Source organism: Poecile atricapillus, chromosome 11 (genome assembly GCF_030490865.1).
Source record: "Poecile atricapillus isolate bPoeAtr1 chromosome 11, bPoeAtr1.hap1, whole genome shotgun sequence".
NCBI lineage: Eukaryota > Metazoa > Chordata > Aves > Passeriformes > Paridae > Poecile > Poecile atricapillus.
This window is the reverse complement of record NC_081259.1, coordinates 17108597-17131944: the sequence shown is the minus strand read 5'-3', so window position 1 is coordinate 17131944 and position 23348 is coordinate 17108597. Positions and strand designations below refer to the sequence as shown.

The 23348-nt window shown below is 39.0% G+C and overlaps 2 protein-coding genes across 2 annotated transcripts in view; one reads left to right on the top strand and one right to left on the bottom strand.

The window, feature by feature from the left end:
- The window catches only part of ACSBG1 (acyl-CoA synthetase bubblegum family member 1), a 36027-nt gene extending 26120 nt beyond the window's left edge, over positions 1–9907 (top strand). The window contains exons 8-14 of the mRNA XM_058846704.1: positions 1367–1543; positions 2023–2204; positions 2825–3055; positions 3620–3837; positions 5595–5734; positions 6742–6988; positions 8042–9907. Coding sequence (XP_058702687.1) covers positions 1367–1543; positions 2023–2204; positions 2825–3055; positions 3620–3837; positions 5595–5734; positions 6742–6988; positions 8042–8118 — 1272 coding nt within the window. The 3' untranslated portion in view covers positions 8119–9907. The remainder of the gene's footprint in view (positions 1–1366; positions 1544–2022; positions 2205–2824; positions 3056–3619; positions 3838–5594; positions 5735–6741; positions 6989–8041) is intronic.
- On the bottom strand, positions 9214–23348 carry IDH3A (isocitrate dehydrogenase (NAD(+)) 3 catalytic subunit alpha). The gene is made up of 11 exons (XM_058846705.1): positions 23196–23348; positions 20540–20602; positions 18766–18849; positions 17503–17617; positions 16684–16871; positions 16339–16472; positions 15658–15760; positions 15512–15576; positions 13327–13411; positions 12698–12850; positions 9214–10829 (listed from the first exon to the last, which is right to left on the bottom strand). The coding sequence occupies exons 1-11, from the start codon at positions 23220–23222 to the stop codon at positions 10746–10748; spliced, it is 1101 nt and encodes a 366-aa protein (XP_058702688.1). The 5' UTR covers positions 23223–23348; the 3' UTR covers positions 9214–10745.

Genomic DNA, 23348 nt, shown 5'->3' with positions numbered 1-23348 from the left:
CTCTGCTGCTACCTTCTTTAGTCAAAGATATTTGTCACTGTTCTTGTGCAAAACCAATGCTGAATCGGACCTGCAAGACCCTCACAGATCTGCTGTAAGTGTGCCTGTGTGAGGCTTGGAGTAAAAGCAATGAATACAGACCCATCTTAAAGACATCCTGTTCTTCCTACTGTGTGAGTCTCCCATAGCTGCTTGTCCAGTGCTTCCACCTAAACCTGGATGGCCTGGCCTGGCAGCATGCTGCTCTTTAAAACCCTCTCTTGAGAATCTCTATTTCCTTAGGCCAAGCCTACTCTTGTACCTTTTCATTTATTACAAAGGAGCTGACAGGAATGTGCTGTGATAACAGGAATACATTTTTGATTTTGTGTCTGTACTCTGCCATCCTGAACACTCATTCCTGTATCCTGCACTGCCCAGTTTGGATTACAGACTCCTCTGAGAAAGAGCTGTTTCTTTTTGTTGCTTGGGGTTTTCTGCTTTACTTGGGGTTTTTTTGGAGGGTGTTGTTTGTTTTGGTTTTTTATTTTTGTGCACATATATCTTCTCCACTGTTTCTCACACCATCACATATATTTATGGGTCTTCCATAAGTGTTCTGATGATGAAGATATGCATATTTAGCATCCTTGAATTGCATCTTCTGAGACAGTGGGAAATGGTAAGAAGGAGGGGGAAACATCATCCAGGTTCACTAAGAAGTCAAGCAACACAACTTCAAAACTATTCATGTAGGTGCTGCCTCTCATGAGAGTGCTGTGTGTATGTGTCCCTTGGGAGCCACTGAATATCCCAGAGGAGCAGAGGGCAGTTCTTTTCTTCCTCCTGAGTGCTTAGGGAGGGGATGATCAGTATCAGGCAATGAGCTTGTGGCTGATACTAGATTGTCCTTTTTTGCTCACTGATCACAGTGTATTTATTGTTCGTTTTCTAACTTGCAGATACAGCACTGGTGGAAGATGCTGGTTTAATAGAAAGCCTGCAGAGCTGGAGAGTTGCAAAGGAAGGGACAGATCAATTTGTTTCTCATCCATCCAGCCCATGGCTGCCTGGTTCAGTGTGTCACTAGGGCATGGGGAGCTGCTAGTGCTCACAGCCCAGTCAGGCACCACAAATGCTGTATTTACTTACATTATCTGCTCTTCTGTATTGCTGCAAAGGTCATCTGGCTTTTGGCAGTGTCCCCAGGGAACTGACAGTCTGGTGTGTGGTCAATATTGCAAAGTCTTTCTGTGAGCACAGATTTTTCAGTTTCATTAGCATAGCAAGAGGATCCTTAGCTTGTGTTAAGAGGGAAAAAGGAAAAAAAAAAACCCAAACCAAAATCCTCACCATACCTAATGTGTTTTATTATTTATTTAAACAGATAACTTGGACATCAGCCCATTGCAGCAGAGCAGGAGGTATGCAACCTGCAGAGGTCCAGCAGGAGTCTATAGTCAGTTATCTTCCACTCAGCCATATAGCTGCACAGATCTATGACCTGTGGACTGGAATCAAATGGGGAGAGCAAGTTTACTTTGCTGAGCCAGATGCTCTAAAGGTACCTTGTCTTGCATTACATCTAATTAAGACTGCACTTCTTTCTCTTAGAAAACATCACAAGGAGAGAATATGATATTTGAGAAGTTGTAGAGGATGAAGATTGAGAGTCCATTATTCTAAGAGTTATGGAAAAATAAAGTTCATTGTGATCCAGTGCTCTAGATTCTAATTCAAATATATAATTCATATCCATAAGGTTCTTTTAAGGCTAAAGAAGTATAAGCAGTTTTTGGAGAAAAGGGAGGCAGAAGGAACTAAACCATGTGTGTTTTTCCTCCTTGTGTATGTACCTCCCCCGATGTGTCAAACCTGACACATATTAGTGCATATGGCTGGCTGATGTGGGCTCAGCAGCCCTTCTTTATGTCCTACATATTTAGTGATGTTCTACAGAACTAAACATTCAGATTTTACTGCACCAAACCCCTTTATCTCTTCTGTGTGCCTTTTGTTGAATTTATTTAATTATTATAACAGGGCAGCTTGATCAACACACTAAAAGATGTGCAGCCAACATCTCACATGGGAGTTCCCCGAGTATGGGAGAAAATCATGGAGAAGTTAAAGGATGCTTCTGCTCAGTCAGGATTTATGAAGAAGAAAATGCTGTCCTGGGCTATGTCACTTAACTTAGAGAGGAACCTGAATGGCTCAAACAGGTATGTAGTAATATGAGTGAGATTTCCAGCAACCTGGAAGTAGCAATTTGCTTGTAATAAACCATGAAGCCTCAGTGAGACTCTTTGTATAAATGGGTAGAATTTGGCTTGGCAACGCAGCAAATATTTAAATATAAAGATCATTCCATGATATTCCTTTGCTCATCTTATTATTCAGCTTCTCAGATAGATCTTCAAATTTCAGATTTCAGTGGTGTAGTTTCTCAGAGACACATTTACCTGATAAAAATCAGGAATACAAGAGCTGTGTTGTATACAATATGTTTTTATGGATACTTTATGTATTTGTTGAACTCAGATACCTCAGGAGTTGGAGGTAGGAAAGCTCCAAAGGTAGGAGAAATGAAAGACAGAAATAAATGAAATAATATGAAAAAAATAATAAATAAATGACAGAAGGATAGGATATAAGTAAGGTGACACATTCATCTTCTTTCATTTATTCAGTAATAAATGAAAGAAGGATGAATGTGTCACCTTACTTCTGTTAACACCCAAAACCAAATAACAAATACATCTCCAAACAAGATCTGTGCCTGATTTTGTTTTGAAAACTTCTTCGGTTGCTCTGACTGACTTGTGTATTTTGTACTCACCAGTGATCTAAAGCAGCTCTGGGCAAGATTAGCAGACTACTTAGTGCTTGCAAAAATCCGCAGTGCACTTGGGCTTTCTTCCTGTCAGAAGCATTTTTCTGGTGCTGCTCCTCTCAATACAGAAACACTTTATTTCTTCTTGGGTCTAAACATCACCCTGTATGAAGCCTATGGGATGAGTGAGACCACAGGCCCACATTGCCTGTCTGGGCCTTACATTTACAGGCAGCACAGGTAATTTTGCTTTTATTACTATTTTTTTAATATGATCTGTTTAATTTTATCTATGAAAGGAGTATTTACTAAGGCCAGCAAAGATACTACAGCTTCTTTTATTTCCCCTGAGTGCACTGCCACTCTGTTGTGGCTTTGGGAGTCAGAATAATTTCCAGGTGAGAATTTGAACATATTGACTCCATGGCACACTGTGCCAGGAGCAGTGAAACTGAGCTATAGCATTATAGCCAAGCACAGTGACTCCATCTGACATATACCCTAGCCCTGGCCCAAGGGAGGAATGCAAGACCTCAAAACAAAAAATGGTTTTATGCCTGAAGATGAAGTGGGGGGAAGCAGCAAGCACAGGCCAACACAGACTTCCAGAAAGTGCTCAGACACCCTGACAAATGTGCCCTAGTGAAGGAGCATTCCATGGCTGTCAGACAGTTACAGCACAGTGATATTTGCAGTCACGGATACTTTGACAGTTTCAGGGATTTGGCATGTTGGACAGCTTATCAGTATTATGTTTGATGTCTCTATGATCCTTGTGGGGTTTTTCTTGCTCTTCTCTGGTAGCTGTGGTAAACCAGCACCTGGATGCAGAGTGAAACTGGTGGACAATGATACAGAAGGCAATGGAGAAATCTGTTTCTGGGGAAGGACTGTTTTCATGGGTTACTTAAATATGGAAGACAGAACAAAAGAAGCCTTTGATGAGGAGGGGTGGCTGCATTCTGGAGATTTAGGAAAGCTAGACAAGGATGGCTTTCTCTATGTCACTGGAAGAATTAAAGGTAATAGGCAAAATCTTGCTCTCTCTTCATGGTAAATGTTCAGCACTATTCAGTCATCTCTCAGATGTGGTCCATCTAATGAAGTGTCTTTCCTCTAATGCTGGCAGCATTGCCCTAACAGGAAGGTAAAATAAACTTTCCTGTGAGAAAACCACAGTGTGCTCTGTGTTCAGGGAAGGTTTCCCTCTAGTCTGTAGTAGGTGGAGATGATTCAGTTCCTACAATGAGGCTTTTCATCTCCCAGACCTTTACTCAGTATTAATTACAATTAGCAATATAAACTACTAACACAGTTTTAAAATGTCTGGTTTGATTTGAATGATATCATTAGGCTGTCCAGTCTCCCTCTGAATCTTGCCAAAGTGTCTTAATTGCACATCAGAATGTTTAGACAGGAAGGAGAGGCACCCTGTGTTATACAGAAGTTGTTGCTGTAGGTCAGAGGTCAGTTCCTCTAGTGCCTGAGGTGAAGTGTTTGCAGAGACCAGAGCTGAGGCTCGAGAGCAGAAGGGAAAGCTGCAGCTGAAGCAATGCCCTTAGGTGTTATTACAGGATGCTGGCTGAAGGCTTAGGAGACTGAGTCTGGTCACTTGCTGACTTGGAGGTTTTCTTTGTGATACGTATAAGGAAAGATGTAACTGAGGAAGATTGAAGAATTGAGTAAATATCAACTTAGAACACACAATGAATCACTAGGGAGATAACACAGAAGAGTGAATTTGTCACAGGTAGCATGTCCTGCTAGGAACCAGGACTGAAGTTGTTACTATTAATAGCCTGCACCAAATGCAGCTGTCTTGATTTTAATTTGTTTTCTTGTCTGATTTATTTTCCTTTAGCACGGCAGTAACAACCCCTTGTCTCAATCCATAATATTTGTGTTTCTCTTATATCTGTCTTGACTGCTGAACTAATAGCAGTTACTCTAAATTGTAGGATAGGAAGACAATCTGGGACAAAACAACCATATGTCCAGTTTCATTGGCGTTTTAAATTGAAATCCAAATAAGGACAATGAAAAACGAAGGACCAGAGAGATTGGTAGAGGATCTGAGACAAAGACAGGAAAACTGCAAAAAGAGGGTGGAATGAAAGGAAAAGTTAGACCTAGAAAAGTGTGTCTGTGTTATTTGGTGAAGCATGTTCTGAACTGCTGCAAAGACAATTATTTGAGGACAATGAGAAGTCACCAATATAACAAAAGCAAAGAATTGGAATTTACTTAGAGAATATTCAAGTTTGTAATAATTTCACTGAATGTATGTATTACACTTCAGAACAAATGTTGCTTTTATCAAGCCTTCCTCCAGTAGTAGCTTATTTTTGTCTGACCCCTCTTGGTGGATTTAAGAATTGGTTTTAATCATGATGTTAACAATGAAGTTGCTTTTTGGTGAGATAGCAACAATAGCATAGAGGGTGAATCCTATGCTAATTTGGAAGAGATGATCTCTCACAGAAAAATTCCAGTTATGTAACAGTCCCTTGAGAATAAACTGTTACTGGATTATGTAAAAAGTATCTGGAGCAAATACACTGAGGGAGATCTGAGAACTTGAGCACACGTTTGAAAAATAGTAGCATTTTAGTTTTGAAGGTAATTAATAGGATTTGTGGTATTTGGAAAATATTATCTTGGAAACAAAAGCACCTCTTATTTTTTATGTCAGGATAAGAAAAGCAGGTTGAGCCAAACATTAACCTAATCTTTGGAATTTATTTGAACTCAACTAATAGCCTTTCTTTTTTTTGCCTAGATTTGATTATTACAGCTGGAGGTGAAAACGTGCCTCCAATTGCCATCGAAGATGCTGTTAAAAAAGAACTCCCAATTGTTAGTAATGCTATGGTCATTGGAGATAAGAAGAAGTTTTTGTCCATGTTCCTGACCCTAAAGGTAAACCAGTTTTATTACTGCCTTCGGTGAAGTTATACACCTGCACCTAACAAAAGAATAATAATTTTGAATCATTTATAAAAAAGAACTAAAATTAGATAGGGGGATGTTAGCAGGAGGAAAAAACATGAAACAACTACAGACAAATCCTGCTGGGTCTAAACTTAGGGTTACCTGACCTGCTAAAAATCCACATATTTACTGCTGTTTCTCCTACATATACAATAAGAGCTATTTTCTATTTAAATGCAAATTTTAATATTAGAAATGCTGGAATATCGAGAAGTTTCTGTAACAGAACACAACAATAGCTTTTATGCTTACAGATGAGCAAAACAAACCAATATTTCTGTTATGGGCAAACCTGGAAACTTTCCAACAGAAACATTTCTCTCTAATTTGTTATTTTTATAACACAAGAATGATGACTGTGGAACAAAATAATTAATAGCCTTGCTGTGGTATAAGCTTCAATTGAGAAATCACTGTTTTCCTAAAACATCAGTTTTGTTTTCCTAAAACTTCAGTTCTGTGGACATACCTAGTGAATGCCACTTAGGTGTTTTCAAGTTGCTTACCTCTATGATTGATACTCCCTATCTTCAGGTACAAGAGAAATATTGTCTAAGAGCACTTCTATCTCAAGCTGTTTACATTACACCATAATTATTCCACTGAATGATGAGCTAAATGTTTCCCTGTAACAATGGAATCATTTGGAAAATATGGCAGAAATTCAAGGTCAGAGATGGACTCTATGGACTAATTAATTCACATGTTTTAAGTCTGTTCATGACATCTGCATATAAGCTGAAAATATTTGCATTTGGTAGTCAAGTGGAAAGAAAAGCCCTTTATGATCTGTAGGTGTTTCTGCTTTTTAAGAATTATACAATATTTGTGTGTTTATCCTGAGCCTTCTTCCCAAGGGGGAGGGCCTGGGCAGCAAACCTGTTAATGCCTTATAAGAATGAGCATTTCATTATTCACTTCATTTGATATTTTAGAGTGTGCTGGACCCAGATACATCTGATCCTACTGACATTCTCACAGAGCAAGCCAGAGACTTCTGCCAGAGGATTGGTAGTAAAGCCACCAAAGTGTCTGAGATTGTAGCTACGAGAGACCAGGCGATCTACAGAGCCATCCAGGAGGGAATCAACAGAGTCAACAGCACTGCTACCAACAGGGTTCACTGCATTCAGAAATGGATCATCCTGCCAAGAGATTTTTCCATTTCTGGTGGAGAACTAGGTAAGACTTACTGATTTATCTTGAGGTACACAAAGTTATGAGGCTGCTGATCTAAGAATATTCAGTATAGGGAAAGGAAAAATGGTTATGCAGTGTGTGGTAAAGAATACAAAAATTGGAGTTTTTGCTGTCCACACATTTATGAATCTGTGCTCATTTGCAAGTAGAGTTCTTAAATTACAGATTGCTTTAGGTAATTAAGCAATTTTGATTAATTCCTTGTGCATTAATAATTGTGTATTAATAACTTCCAGTAATAATAGTGAAAGTGGTGCCTGGAATGGCTAGAACAGAGGCTAGACAGAGTTAAAAGAGAAAGGTATTTATTGAAAGGCCTTCACAAGGTGCACCTTGGGCAGTGCAGGAGCCTTGCAGAGACTACACCCAAAAAGGACCACTGTCACACTTTTTTGGACAGATGTAAATTTGGTCCATTTGCATATCAGAGCTTAATGTCCAATTACAGCTTCAGGTAGTGGAGCCTCATTCCCCCAGTTTGCCTGCCCTACTTCTCTGGAGTTTACATTTTTTGGGGCCTGTGAAAATAAGGTGACCTTGGGTTTCAGGCCTAGAGAGAAATTGTTTTTTTTTAATAAAACAGGAGAACAGTAGCTGACAGGCTATGGAGTTTGAGAGTTATACACTAAAGCAGTACTGATCTGGAAAATATAAAAGCTAAAACTTAAGGCATCAAAAGTTTCTCTTTAAAAGAGAACAAACAAAAGAGGCAAGATAGTGAAAGCCTGATAAAAAAGCACATTACCAGGCTCTTTGAATAAACTGGGAATAGTTTAAAAGCTTTCAAAAACATATTTTTATGAAAACAGTAGCAAGTTACCACCCTTTTCTGCAGCTCCCTTTGAAGTCCTCACGCTTATGTGGATGCAACCTCACAGATCACACTTGCTTCTCACTTTTAGCATTTATCTGTGCTTTAGAGGGGGGCATGTTCTTCCCAACAGGCTCTTCAATAAGAAACTTATGCACCAAAGCTCAAAAAACTGAGTATGAATTTTTGTTCCTCTTTCTGGAATTGATTCTCCCTCTTTTAAGGTCCTACAATGAAGCTGAAGCGGCTTGCTGTGCTCGAGAAATACCAAAGTGAAGTAGACTCCTTCTATAAAGAATAAAAAGTGTTTCTCCAAGCATTAAGAAAAATCTGTGAGGAAAAGGAAGTATTTTCTCATCAAAAGCATTAACAAGGATTTATGCTTTGAGTTTGAGTAGTCTATTGAACCAAACCAATAGAAAGCTGCTGTCAGTTTAGTTGTTCCTGCTACTCACCTGATCATTTGTCCTCTTTTTACAGAAGCATCTACAGTGTCCATTCTCTATTACTGCTTTTACTTTATGACCTAAATGACTAAAACATTCTTCTGTGTTGTATAAAGCAGATATAACTAACTCCTCTAGGTTGAAACAAAGTTTTTTTATACAGTCTTCCATTTTCCTTTTTTCTCTTTAGTTCTACTGGATGTTTCCTGTAGCTCATGATATATTTTGCCAGACAGCAGTACTGCCTAATGAAACTGTCATACCACTCCAGTGATAATTACTAAAAAAAAAAAATCAAAAGGGCTGGCATTTTTTTCCCCTCCCAGAGAACACTTTATTTTTCACTAACACATTTCAAAACCTGAAGACACTCCTTTTTCTGTAATGGCTACAATTCAGACTTCTGTGAACACAGCAATTCACTTCTTAAATCCATGCTGGAATAAGCATTACTATTTCTCATAAAAACAAATAATCAGAAAAAGCAGGGGAATAGCTCCCTAAAACTGAAAGGCACAAAGAACTACAGGAGCTCTCACATTAAAATGCTATTACAGAAACTTCTGTAAAATTGCTTACAGTGCTTGTCAGTGTGTATCTGCATGTTTCAGTATTCATATTGTACTAATTCTGACAAATGTGTGCTGCATTTCTTCCTATCCATATGCAAAACAAATCACATTATGAGAAGGAAGTGCTTGGTACGAAGTTGTCTAAAGGGTGTGCTGTAAGTGATCTCTGGCAGACAGCTCAAGTAGCTCACACAGGCAGGCAGCCACAGCCCATTATTGAGACAAAAAAATGATGCACAACAGGATAAGATTTCCATAAAAGTTCCATTACCAGTCTCATACATCTTACAGATGTAAGATTTGTTGCAAGTAACAATAATCAGCTCCATACATAAGACAAAGCAGCAGCCTAGGATTATAAAAACAAAATGAGCAACAGGACTTTGAAAAGTTTATTCTTCCCCATTTTGTGCGCAATGGTAATTCAGAATTTCTTTAACAGCATTAATCTGAAGGAAACAAGGAAGCAGCAGCTTGTAAAACAGAAAGAAATGTTGCCCTATTCACGAAAAGCAGAGTGTGGGAGGAATAAAGCTCTTCCAGCATGTTTTAGACTGTATAAAAAAGCTGGGATGCTTACTTTAGAGAGTGACATGAGAAGTTGTTACTCCAAAGTTGTTTTACTTCTGAAATAACCAGCCCAAAACAATCATAATAGATATTACTCCACTTAGTTACTTTCTATGAATAGAATGAAGCTGTAAGGAGCCTGCTTCTGGCAGGAGGGATAATCCTGTGCTATACCAACAAGTTTGAAAATAGGTATTTTTGTCAGGTGCAGGAATGGAAGCAATTCCTTGATATCAACAGATCAGAACGACTCAAGTGACGATCTGCATCTGCTGGGGAGGGGAGGGCAGTGAGTTGCTTTTCCACTCATTAAGCTTAGTATGCAAGGAAAAAATAGATTCAGATCCCCTTGAATAGGGATGAAATGTATTTCTGGAACATAGGCACCAGAGTCAAACTGTTGATCTGCCTTAATCCATTTAGGACTAGTCTCTTACATTCAGTTTCTAGAATAAAATTACTAGTTAATACAGGAAGACACACTGAACAGACTGTGCAGAAACTACAACACAAAAAGCATTCTAGCTGAATTAATGAAATACTTAAATTTGCAAAGTTAATACTGTCCCCTCACAATATATATGGCAGAAGTAATTTTGTATAGTTTGCCCTCATTAGAACTCAATTGTAAAGTGTGTTTCAGAGAGGAAAACGTGTAAGAATTATTTTGGTATATAGATTTGAAAATTAACTTTGCTTAAGCATTCATTTTCACCCCTTGTTAATGGTTGTAGGTGTTTTTAAAAGACAGAAATAGATTAAATCTCTAGAATTTTATATTTCCTAATTCATGCCTTTGATGGGCAGGGCTGTATTTCATGAATCACCAGAGTATTTAAAGTGGTTTTCTCATTGCTTCTAATATAAAATTGCTATTTTAAGTTATTTTATACCCATTTCTGTGTATGAATATCATCTTGTGCTATTCTTTTTAATTTCAACAAGATCAATAAAATAGGTTTTAAACATTAAGGTGCTTTTATATTTCACTAATTCTGTTACTGGTTTGTTTGCATAATTTTTCTATGTGGAAAATAAAACCCTCCAATTGAAATGGAAATTATTAGACAGTTACAGTGCCAATAAAAGAATTCACTTACATAAAAATGTTCACCAGATAAAAAAAAAGAATAAATAAGACAAAGCACTTGGAAAAGTCCACCGAAAGCAGGCACAAGCATCATTTGTAGCCATTTGGACTAGATTTATTAATGGAGAGGCCTCAGCTAAAAAGTTTGCTCTCAAGAGATAAGCAAACTCTATGCATGTGGATATCAGGTTACATATATTGGGCTCCCTGGTGTGTCCTTCCAGAGTCATCAGCAGGAGCAGGAGGAGGTTTAGTCTTTGTCCCGTACTCGGCGGCAGATCTCCTCTGTGAATTCTGAACACTTAGCATTGCCTCCCAAGTCTTTTGTCAAGACCTGAAAGAAAGAAAAAAATAATAATATTGCTGTCAGTCATGTACAGTAAATAAGGTGAGCAGGAATACAGCAAGTTTGAGTTCTGCATCCCATAGATACTTCATCAATAATGACTGTGCAGGGAGAGAAAACCTGAGTATACATGAAGTACTTATAATGTTATCAGATTTGAAGGTGATTTTAACATTTGAAGGTGATTTTCTGCCTATTCAGTTTTTTTTTTTTTAATCCTAACTACAGAAAGAAAGTGTGTGTGGTCACAGCTCTACAAAGTCCTTTAATGGTGTTATTAATGGTTAAGTATTTACATCTTCAGTAAGAAGTTTGTCCTTTGGAAATAAAATTCATATATGAAGGCTCAGTACAAGGACAACTAATTGAGACTAATGCAGAAAGATTGGGTCTTTTTTTAAGGAAACCCATACAGAACAAGCACACATAACTCTTAATGCTGCATGTTAACAATTCTCAAAGTTTACTTAGTTTATTTAAGAGATAGGAAATGCAGAGTTAAAAATCTCTTTCATCAAGTACAACTCTTGTCTGGCATCATGAAGACAGTAAAATAAAAATAAAAAAAGTGGGCAACATTGCTTTCCCAGCCTAGCTAGATTAAAGCACTCTAAAAGAAAATTAAAATTATTAGTTTCGCCCCCAGCACGCACATATATTAATTAACTGGTTGAGAGGAAGGGAGGAATAACAAGCAAGAGGAGCAATCTTGGTTACTATTTTAGGATCTTGCAATTTAAATTGCATTATGGGGTTTTTCAATTAAAAATATTCTCTCCATTGTGAGCATATAATTGTAACATTATAAGTAACTAGTAAACAAGTAGCCATGTCACAGAACTTGCACTATTATCTTCCATGGAATTACTGACCTGCAGATGGAGGATTTCATTTCCAGAGCAGTAAATGGGAACTTTACAGGAGCACCTCTTTATTCAGTTGTAAGTTTAGATTTTTAACTGGCTCCTACACACATCAAGATAGCTGCAAACTTACAAAACTATTTCTGCCTTTGGTTTCAGCATTCTTGTTACTTTATATTACAAAGCAGCTTCTCATGGTCCTAAGATAAATGAACCAGCATGACTAGTTGCTAATCCTCTTTAACTTCTATCTTCAAGATCTTTCCAACTATGTTTTCAAGAGATGAACATCAATGTAGAGGAGTGAACCAATAATGGTAAGACCACAAATTTGTCAAGTTTCAGATCATAAGCCCCTTCTCCCCCAATATCCCATTTGAGTCATGAATCTGAAGACGCTCACTTCCAAAGAGAAACTTATATAACCCTTATAGAAAAAAGTTAATACTGGATAAAAACTATTCTTTTGTAGTCAAAGAATGACTGAAAGCAGTAGGAATGAAAAAAGAAAATAATTGAGCTGAAAAAACAGAAGTATTAGTCAGGACTGAAATGCTATAAAGAAGTGGATGATGAAGGCTGTGAAAGGCAAATGAGTGTCCTTCACTTCTGGATCCAGATTTCAATATATATGCTTTGTACATTTCATAAACTTCATAAGTGAAATGCTAAGAGTTACTTAAAACTCTGATTCCCTTCCTGAAAAACAGCCATCCAGTTCACTGTTCTGGAGTTCATAAAGCTGTGGAAATGTAAGATGAGCATTTCTGAAACAAAAGGAATGCTACAGCCTGTTCCCTTATTACTGTGCTGGGCAGATATAATATCATCAAAGATAATATAATTACTGTCAGAGAAGGATAGTAGCATTGCTCATGCAACAGGCCAGCTCAGCAGGCATCCCCCACTCTGGTGTTAATCTTCCAAGTTAATTCTTGCTTTGATACAATATGATTTTAATTCACTGTATTTATTTGCACACCCTCATGTTACCTTTCCATCTTTAATTGTATCGAAGCAAGCTGACTCAATCTTTGAGGCATGTTTGTGCATTCCCATGTGGCGCAGCATCATCACAGCACTCAGAAGGAGGGCAGTTGGATTTGCCATGTCTTTTCCTGCAATGTCTGGTGCTGTTCCATGAACCTAAAAATGAGAGTAAACCTATCTGTTATAATGTTACTAGGCTGATTAAAATGTCCTAGGCAGTTGTGCAAGCAACCTGAACCACAGGTCTTCATGTTAAAACAGGACCTTGCTGTGGTACAGTCAGGACATACCAAGGACCAAAACAATTCAGTTCAAAGACATCAGAAAGGGAAAACTAGGTCACCTAATATCTTTAAATTGTGCCCATCAAGTCCTATTTCATAGAGGGTATTCATCACATGAAAAAGTGGGAAAATAAAGTATCAGTCAAAAAAAGGATGTGCAAAAAACCCATATGGATTATTTACTTTAACCAGTCTCTCAGGGTAAAGCCTGAGCATCTTCACAGTAAAAAGGAGTTCTGCAAAGAACTTGGTTAGATAAATGTCAGCCACATTGTATAGCATGGAAAAGTTTAGACTCTGGAGTTGAGACAAAGTTATTACTGCTCTGCCTTGTGTAACAAGACTTACCGATTCAAAAATGGCCACGCCGTTGGCACCAATGTTTCCACTGGGTGTTACTCCAAGACCCCCGATGAGTCCAGCACACAAGTCACTGAAAAAAACCCAACCACCAAATTAAACAATCCACCAGGTTTTCCATACACAGTTGCCACTCTGCAAGGTATTAAAACATTTTTGTTTATCAATCAACTGCAACTGTAACTTAATTTATACACCTGCACAGGCTGAGAATAATATGGAGAAAGAACAGATGCTGTTAGCCACCCCACTAGAACATTGGAAAATTCTTAAAACTACAGCAGAAGATGATGTAATAAAGGAAAATAAAAAGGAAATTCCAAATACTAGAATAAAGCTGATAAGACACAGGCACAACGAGAAGTACTAGAACCACAGAATATGTGTAGAAGTCTGAAAAACTAATTTTTATGTACAGTTCCTGTAACTATACAAAAATCTTACTTCCTCTGAAAGCGCCAAGAACTACTTTTCATATGTAAATTCCTTCTAAAAAATGTGGAGGAATTTTGCTTAGGTAGGCAAGTTACTGGTGGTTTTGTAGCGTGCAGCTTAAGGAACATTTTCCAAGTGACACCAGACTAACTTTCTCCCTCTCTTTAATGAACAGTCTGCAGGTCACAAGTCTGACATTAGCAGATTATCGGATATAAGCAATCTGCATTTGGTTTCCACCAAAATTAACATGGGGAAGGACAAACCAGCTGTGCCTATTGTCATCATACTGTACTCTCTGGGCTGAACACACTGATGAACAAAGCTCTTAAAACTGTTATTTTCACATCCATACATAATTATTGCCTACACCCTGGCTCATACTAAGCTAAGTTAGTTCTTAGCTTAGGACTAACAAGGAGAAAAGTTTGGAGGACTTTGCAGTACAATATTTTAAGCTAAAATAAACCACTTAAATTGCATAGAGCCTAGGGAAAAACTGAATAGTCTGCATTTGTCACTCTAAGTATTTAATGCTTAAAGAGAATGTCTTCTGCCTATTCAGTCTAAGGAACCTGCTTGGCATTTTGTTCATACTTGTAGAGCAGCAGGTGAGATGTTACCCAGTGGTGACAGTGCCTTCTTCAAGAACAGACTCAAATTTATTGAAAAGTTTTAGAATGATGAAATTTTTTACAGAATTCCTATGAGAACTTTAAAATGGGTGATAATGAACTCTGTGAAATGGTATTGATGATGTGACTCCTCTGATTTGATCTTAGTTAACAGTGTAAGAGCTGCCTGTGCACGCCTTCACCAATTCTAAAAGCAAGAAGCATTAGTTAGAATCTGATTTTTCTTAGTGTGCTCAGCCTTATCACAGAGAGTGCTGCTCTAAGAGAAGCTTAAGAATCATTTCTTCTTTTTATACATAAGTTACCTTTAAATTTATCATCTGTACAAAACCAGGAGATGGATTCTAAGATGTGAATAGTCGAACATGTAAATAAAAATTCCAGTTCAGGCTCTTTTCTCAATCTCTCCTTAGAGGTGTGAGAAGAAACCATGTTACATAATACACTTAATAGTTCAGATTAAAACACTTAATTTTCCAGGTGTTTAATGGAATTTACGTTCTACCTAATAATTTTACAGAATGGAAAATGTATGCTGATGGGTTTTGCCTTCAAGACACAAAGAACCTCTAGTATTGATGCTATTCAAATATAAAATTTAACTTGAAGGTAAGGAAAAGTAACACATAAACCAAGAGCTGGCAGAATATTAAAAGGGCACACATTTTGTTCTTCAGTGACTATGCAGACTGATTTAACTGGATGATGAGCTCCCTGTGTACATCATGGTCCCACAGTCACCCTAAACAATCTGTTTTAGTGCTGAGGATGAGAAAGTTTTTCTGTAATATCTAACCAGGCATTCATTCTCTATTACAATGTAAGCCATTATATTCTTCAGGCATTTGGAGAAATTTCTCTTTGTCCCATCTGGCCAATATTCATAACCTCCATAAGCAGAAACAGATTTTTCAAAATAAAAAATACAATCTCATCATATAGCCTCTCCCATCAGTATATTAATAATTGAAGCAGTTAATGTCTGTTAAGAAGTCTGAGTGCACAAGATATTCACTCATCTGGCTTGCATGTGACCTCAATGATTGTGTCAGGAAAAGTATCAGTATTTTACATGTTGGGAATTTAAATTAAAATCTCCATACCTGAGGATGTCACCGTACAAGTTTGGCATAACAAGCACATCAAATTGAGATGGATCCTGAACCATCTAGAAGAAAGTATATTTTCATTCAGGTTAAGAATTGAAACTAAAAAAAAAGAAATCCACAACTAAAACATAAATACTCACATTCAGACATACAGTATCCAGATACATTTCATTAAATTTAATATCTTTACAGTTTTCTGCTGCCTCCCTGCATTTTCTCAAGAAAAGCCCATCAGACATTCTCCTGCAATTAGATAAGCAAGAGAATATTGCAGTTATTGTAAGGAAGCAGTACTGGAGATAAAGAAAACTGCATGCAACAGGGGTTTAATCAGAATTCAGAAACTTAATTTGTGACTATTTATCCCTCCTAAAATATTTCTGTATCAGTGGTTTAAATAGCATACATTAATTCTCAGAATGAGTTGTATTCATTTATGAAAGGCTTGGTGAATTTGTGAAGGTGATGTCACATAATATCACACGTTATGACTCAGTTCAGTATAAAGTGGTGTGGAAGCAAAAGACACCAGCCACATTAATCCTCAGTTTTTAAAATAATTTTCTTTGTTTAAAAGTTTCTAAAATAAGAGCTTTGGAAGGAAGGATTACTACAAAGTTTCTAATAAGAACATTGGTACACAATTATCTCAGCCCTGTATTTTACTTAGGAGTCATTTACTCGACTTTTTTGCCATTTTACTGACTCCCAGTGCCATCAACAGAAGTTTCACATTTGAATAAAACTTAAGCAGTTCTTTATAAAGAAATGTTTGGGGATTTTTTTTTGTTTTGGTTTTCTCAAAAGAAGTGTCAACATACATAATATTTGCCTTGTGCACAGCAGTCACGTGGCTTCTCTGATTGTTTCTGGCATATTCAAAAGCAAACTCTGCAATGCGCTTGCTGGCTTCCTCTGTGATCAGCTTGATGCTTTGCACAACCCCATCAACAATCTGAAAGACAGGAAGTGTATCAGCAGTGCAAGTTCATTCTTCCCATTTGGAACCAAGCAGCAGAATTCTGAGTGAGGCAGAATGCATTTCACGATAGAGGAACTTTTTTATGGGTGCCAAACATAAAAATTCTCACTGAACCCCAGTGAGACAGGCTAAGTTAGCAGTGCTGAAGCAGCAGGGCAGCAGAAGGCAGCAGGTGAGCACCCACCACATGCTCGATGCCACTGTACTCGCCCTCGGTGTTCTCACGGATGGTGACGATGTTCACGTCTGTGTAGGGGGTTTTGTAGCCCTCGATGGACACGCACGGACGCACGTTGGCGTAAAGGTCAAAGGTTTTACGCAGCAGCAAATTCATCGATGGGTGCCCTGCAGCAATTGGGGTCTTCAGAGGCCCTAGAGAAAAAAAAAGATACACAAGGATTGAAGAAAACAAAGGAACGAGCTGTAATTTTTGAAAGAAAGGAACTAAAGTAATTTTTGAAAAATGTAATTAAGTGGAAATGAAATAGTGTGAGCAGCTAAAGGAACGAGAAAATAAACCCCTCTGTGGATCTGAGAGCTGAAACTCTAGGTCAAGTGGGACTCTTACAGAGGATCTCCAAATTTCTGTTTAACCCTTATGGTAGAATGCCATGGGAATTCTCTGTTCTGTCAACTTCTGCACAGGCACATTAATCAGCTGAGTAAAGGCCAAATTGCAAGCCTTTTATGGAACAGATTTTACAAAATGTATTCATTAAAACATATAAAGATACTGCTCATTAGTAATGTAGTTATTGCATACTGTTGTTTATCTTAGAAATGCCTTCTGCAGAGAGTCCAAATGTACTCACCTTCAACTACAACAACTATCAAACCTATGGCTTGGAAATGAAGGACTGGTCCAAGATTCAGACAATTACCTGACAGGCTGTCCCCTATAATTACTCATTTTATTGTGCTACAGAGGAAAAACTTTGGCTTTACATCAAACTCATGATAAACACAACAGTATTTAATATCTGTGTATTAACCCCTAGAATACCTTTTAATCCCATTTTGTTTTTATCCATGGATTCTTTGGCTTCTGGGGGTATCATCCACTTCCCTCCTGGTCCTTGGATAGCTGTAACATTCCTCTCTTCCCACTGAATAGGTGCCTAAATATACACATTCTATGTTAACTTTAATGTCATGACTTTGCTTCAAGTTTTAACTTTCACAAAAAGCTATGTAAGGAGTTTTGTCCAGGCCTTTCCAAAAAGTATTTTTTCTGGTAAGTGAGGGTAAGCATGAGATGTTTGAACTAAAGTAATTTCTGAAAAATATAATTAAGTGGAAATAAAGTAGTGTGAGCAGTAAATCCTCATAAATGTGAATACCAGAATGCCGCCCTAGGTGTCATATACACAAGTGCTATTTCTTTAAAGGTTTTAGAGCTGTTGAATTCCTTGTATACAAAAGACAACATTTTAAAGCTGAATTCATTGAGAACTCATCATCCCCACTGACTGGAAGATTGTGTTTATACATTGATGTGTATCTGTTATCTCACTGAAAATCTGCACATGCTCCACAATGCTTTCTGAATTTGCATTCACCACAGAACTCTAAGCAGAGACAGGCTGCCACCCATTCATTTCATCAGGAAAGATCACAAAGGAAAAGATACAACGTAATTAAATGTCACATTTTCAAATCCACATTGGATAGTTGTAATAAAAAGAGAATATGCCTGGGTGCTGTTCCTAATGTGGAACAATTTAAAAGGCATCTTGCCTGAAGAGCTGTATTTCCTTTCAAGGAAACTTGACAAGTTCTGGTGAAATTTCTCAGATAGGTAAGAGAACAGTTCTTGGATACAGTCAGTTTTCATATCACTGAAGTTAACATGTTTGGCAGCACAGCAGTTGGATTGCTAAAATAAGCCAATCCTTTCACACACACTTTTGACCTGCACTTGAAGTCATAATAAATGAAAGAACATCCTCTGTCAGTTGCTCAGGATTACTACATCAACAAGGCGATTTCACATGACTCATTGAGTTCGTATTTCCAAAAACTAAACACAGCATTTGCTCTCAAGTCTCTACTCTTCTGTCAGCTAACAGTTTCGAGCCATCCTTACTATCACATTCCTGTCTTTTATTAGCTGAAGCTTCAAACTCTTTCTACTGGAAAGAAGTTTTAATAGCTTATATATGACTTAATCTCTTAAAAGAGATTTTAAGCTTTTTTAATATGCCTAATTAATATTTTTTGTTGCAGTTAAATTTGCAATGCTTATAGCAAGACAAACATGACTTACTTTGGCAGCATCAAAGATCTTCATGACAGCAGCAGAAATCTCCGGTCCTATGCCATCTCCTGGGATTAAAGTTACTGTTTGTACCTAGGTGAAGAAATATCAGTAGTACAACAAATGAATGTTTGGTTTCTACATAGAAAACATCTTCATGTGTTGTAGGAACCAAGTAACTAGAAAACAAAAGAAATTTTCCTTTACCAAATATTCACTATGAATATTCACTGAAGAACAGCAGTCCTAGACAGAAGTGAGAAGGACTGGCTTGCTTTCCAAAGGAGTGTGCAAATGTTTCAAGAGAGTTGTTAAAAAATTCAGTTACTACCTATTCCTAGTTCAAAACAGAGGGTGAATATGAAAGGCAGATTCCTGCTCAGTACTCCTTGAAATTAATGAATGTAGCATGCTTTCCTCTGGAAATCTGGAGAGCAAGTTATATTACCTAGTTATGGCTCTGTTCCACATATATCTACAATATTATCAGCATGCTGCACAATACTGACACATGCTAGAAATTATTACATGTATGAAAAGCTACATACACCTTAAAAAAGGGTCATGCCAAGCTAAACTTCCCAAGTGACCTCCCAAAAAATTTCAGACCCATTTTTAACAATACAAACTTATTTTCCTCTCATAACGTCCTCAGTCTTGTTTCTTTCATTATCATCAACAAATAGAAAAATGCACAGCCCAGGCTCAACAAATAACAGGGGAAGAATGTATTCTGCTTTGAAGAAAAAAATAAATTATGATCACTGTTCTAAGGGTACGTGCTCTGGCTCATTTTGTTTTACTTAAAGAGATCCAACAGCTTTTATGGGCTCATTTATTTATTGCCTACAAAAAAGGCAGCTCACGTACATTATTTGAACAACCCCTAATAGAATCAACTCACAGGGCAGAACTTCAATACATATTGACTGATTTTTAAACTTTTGAGCAAAAGAAATTCACTGGCCACAATAAAAAAACAGAGCTTCAGATAAAAGAACACTGCTGCTGAGCAAGCTGTCACTGATGAAATGCCTTGAGTAGGGCTGTGCTGTCTGACAGCACTGCAGAGCTCCACCTGAGCCTGAAACTATTGTGTTTTCAATAGTACCAGGTGTGCCTCACCTTCTGATTTTTATACTGTATAAGTGACTCTTTAGTTTCTTTTCTAACTGTTGTACCTGCTATCATTAGCATGAAAAGCCACAGTTCCTCTTTAAGTCCTGCTTAGGAGTGCTGAGCCCTGCTCCTGCCTTCACTGAAAAAAAAGGCCCATGGGCATTTCAAACACATACACATGAAGAAGGAAAAACATCTACAGGGAAATACGCAATGCCTAAGATAGTTTAAAGAGGACCTTGAAAAGACAGAATTTTAGATGCAAGGAATTCTAAAAGCAGCAGTAAAGTAAATCTAGTACTTAGAGGGAAGACTGCAAAAGAAAGAAAATGAGAAGCTTCTCAACAATCTTTCTACTTTGCCCAATATTTATTTGTCCATTCCTAGAAGAATTCCAGAAAAGTGGCTTATGTTCATATTTTGTGAAAACTTTCCACGCCACTTCTGTTTTTTATTAGAGCCTTTTGTATTCTCACACTGATATACAGTTACAATTGACAGTGATTAACTGATATAAATCCAGGATGGCATTAAAAGCATGCATGTTCACTTGTTTGACTCTAATTTTTTGGGAACATAAAAATAACAACAGTGATCTTATAAATTTCCAAACTCACTTATTGAGAAACTTATTAAAAGAAAAAAATGGGACTATTATACTCACAGCATTACCAAAACTTCTGGTCACCTTTTTTTGGGTTTTGAAAGCACCTAGCAATCGAGAAACCTGCAAAAATCCAAAACAAAAAGATGCTCTTTTACTGCACAAATGGGATTTTACAAGCTTAATTGTAGCAATATTGCAGCAAATCTGCTTTTTAAAGTCATACAGCTTTAAGTCTTCTATCTCAAACTAGTATAAAAATCCAAATGAAACCAGAGTACCCAATGCTTTGCCAAGTTGCAGTCTAACACTCAGAGCAGCAACGCCTCCTGGGTATTCTTAGCACAACGTGAGCCCAGGACAGCTGCGCTTTGCTCCACGCTCCTGTCCTGCCGGGGGGCTGCTGCACCCCACCTGGAGTCCTCACACATCATATTGGAAGCAAGGCTGCAGGAACTCTAACTAAACACATGATATGCTAAGGATGAAGACATATGGAAAGCAAAGTGAAAAATCAAACTCTTCATTGGTAGTAGTTGGGTTGACAGTATCTTTACACATTTTAAATGTTTCCAAAACTACATTAGTGTCACTTCTTCCATTCAAACTGTATTTTTCTACCTTTTCTACCTATAGGTGTTGTACTGTTGCCTTCTGCATGCCTGATGTTTTTTTAAAAGTGGTACTCAAATGCATGTTAAAGATAAAATTCACCATAGCGAGAAGTGTACACATCACAGTCAAAGGATTACATTTTCTGAGTATTCTGAACTGGCATTAAGCTTCAAAACTGGGATAGTATCTAAGCCTGGGCTCTTGCCCAGCTAAGGACCATGGAAAAAATCCCTAATCTGCAGAAAAATCACAACCTACCAATTTTACAGAATCACAAGGTTGGAAGAGACCTTCAAGATCATCGAGTCAAACCGATGCCTAATACCTCAACTAAACCATGGCACCAAGTGCCATATCCAGTCTTTTTTTAAATACATCCAGGGATGGGGACTCCACCACCTCCCCAGGCAGACCATTTCCAGTATTTTATTACTTTTTCTGTGAAGAACTTTTTCCTAATATCCAACCTATATTTCCCTTGGCCCAGCTTGAGAGTCTGTCCTCTCGTTCTCTTGGCTGCTGTCTGGTGAAAGAGACCGGCCCCCACCTGGCTACAACCTTTCAGGAGGTTGTAGAGAGTGATAAGGTCACCTCTGAGTCTCCTTTTTTCCAGGCTAAACAACCCCAGCTCCCTCAGTCGTTCCTCACAGGGCTTGCGTTCCCAGCCCCTGACCAGCCTCATTGCCCTCCTCTGGACACACTCCAGTGTCTCAATGTCCTTCCTAAACTGAGGGGCCCAGAACTGGACACAGCACTCAATGTGTGGCCTCACCAGTGCCTCCTCTCTAGGAGGTGTCTCTATTGATGCCTCTAGGACTTAAGAGCCAGAAGACTTCTAATTGCAGAGACTCACACTACTTCAATTCTGCCATACTCACACATGCAGGCTGTCTGCAGCTATCAGGCTAGAAATTACTTTGGCAATTTGTATTCCTCTCCTGTCCATTTGTATTTGTTATTTCTTCACTGACATAATGGTGTATGGAAAAAAGAATAAACTATGTTGACACCAACAGAAACAACTAGAAACAATATAATTCTCATGCATATTGTAATGAACACTGGGGGAGAAGTAATCTAAGCTAGATCTATTTTTACTTGTAGCCCCACATGAGATGTACAAGGTCACTGCAACAGGCAAGCAGTGTTTACCAAAGCAGGCCACATGGTTGAAGATGAAGGCAGAGCAATTAAATGAAAATGTGAAGCTGACTGCACAGTGTCAGTGTTCTCATAGTACAGTTCCTACATATAGAATAAGGATTTATATTCCAGAGTAGCCCTGGAAAGGGCACAGTCTGTGTTGTCAGAAATCATGGGCCTAGTACATTATACTGAAGTTCAACACTAGTAACATCAACGAAGAATCCACCCAAGGAAAACTGATCCATTCTGACCTTAAAGTCACGTGTTGTGATTAGCTCTTGACAGTTCTTCCTTGTTTTAGCAGATAGGTTAAATCGGGCGGCCTCAATGACTTTGCCTCTAGCAGGCTGTTATTTAAAGGTACAAAAGAAATTTCTTTTACTCAAGGCAAAAAAAAAGCATCTCCGTGACACCCCCGGGTTAAGGCCTCCGTTTCATAATGGTTCAGAGCTGTAAATCCCAGAGGACAGGTGTGGGGGGCCAGGAAGCCGTCAGCCAGAGCCCGGTAGCAGTTTTCCCCAGCCGGCTCTGCAGTGCCCGGTACCGCGGGCTCTTTACGGGAATGGCGTTCCCAGGCTGTGCTGTCTGCCACCCGCGCACCGGGAGCTGCTGGCAGCCGCAGTGGTCCCGCCGCTGCTGTGACCTCTACGGCGCGACCTCTCCACAGGCCGCTCCGAGGGATGGCGCGGCGCACCCCCGGCCCGGCCCGGCCCGCTCGAGTAACGGCCCCCATGGCCCCTTCCCGCCGCCGTCCCGGGGAGGAGGAAGGAGAGAACCCGCGAGCGCCGCGGGGACGCCATTCGGCCCAAGCCCCGCGGCCCTTCGCCCTCGGAGCGCTGCCAGGGCCCGGCGGCACCGCGACCTTGCGGCCGGGCGGCCGCGCCTCAGGCGCCACCAAGCTCCGGGGGAAGTCCCGGGCACCGCGGGGCAGGGTCTGGCCCATCCCCCTGCCTACCGTGGGCATCCACGCGGTCGCGGCCATGACGCGCCCGGGCACCGCGGCTGCCGAGACCCGAGAGCTGCGCGCCCGCCGCTAAACCGGAACCGGCGCGCGGGGAGCGGCGGCCCCGCCCCGCGAGGCCCCGCCCCGGGACCGCCGCTGCGGCAG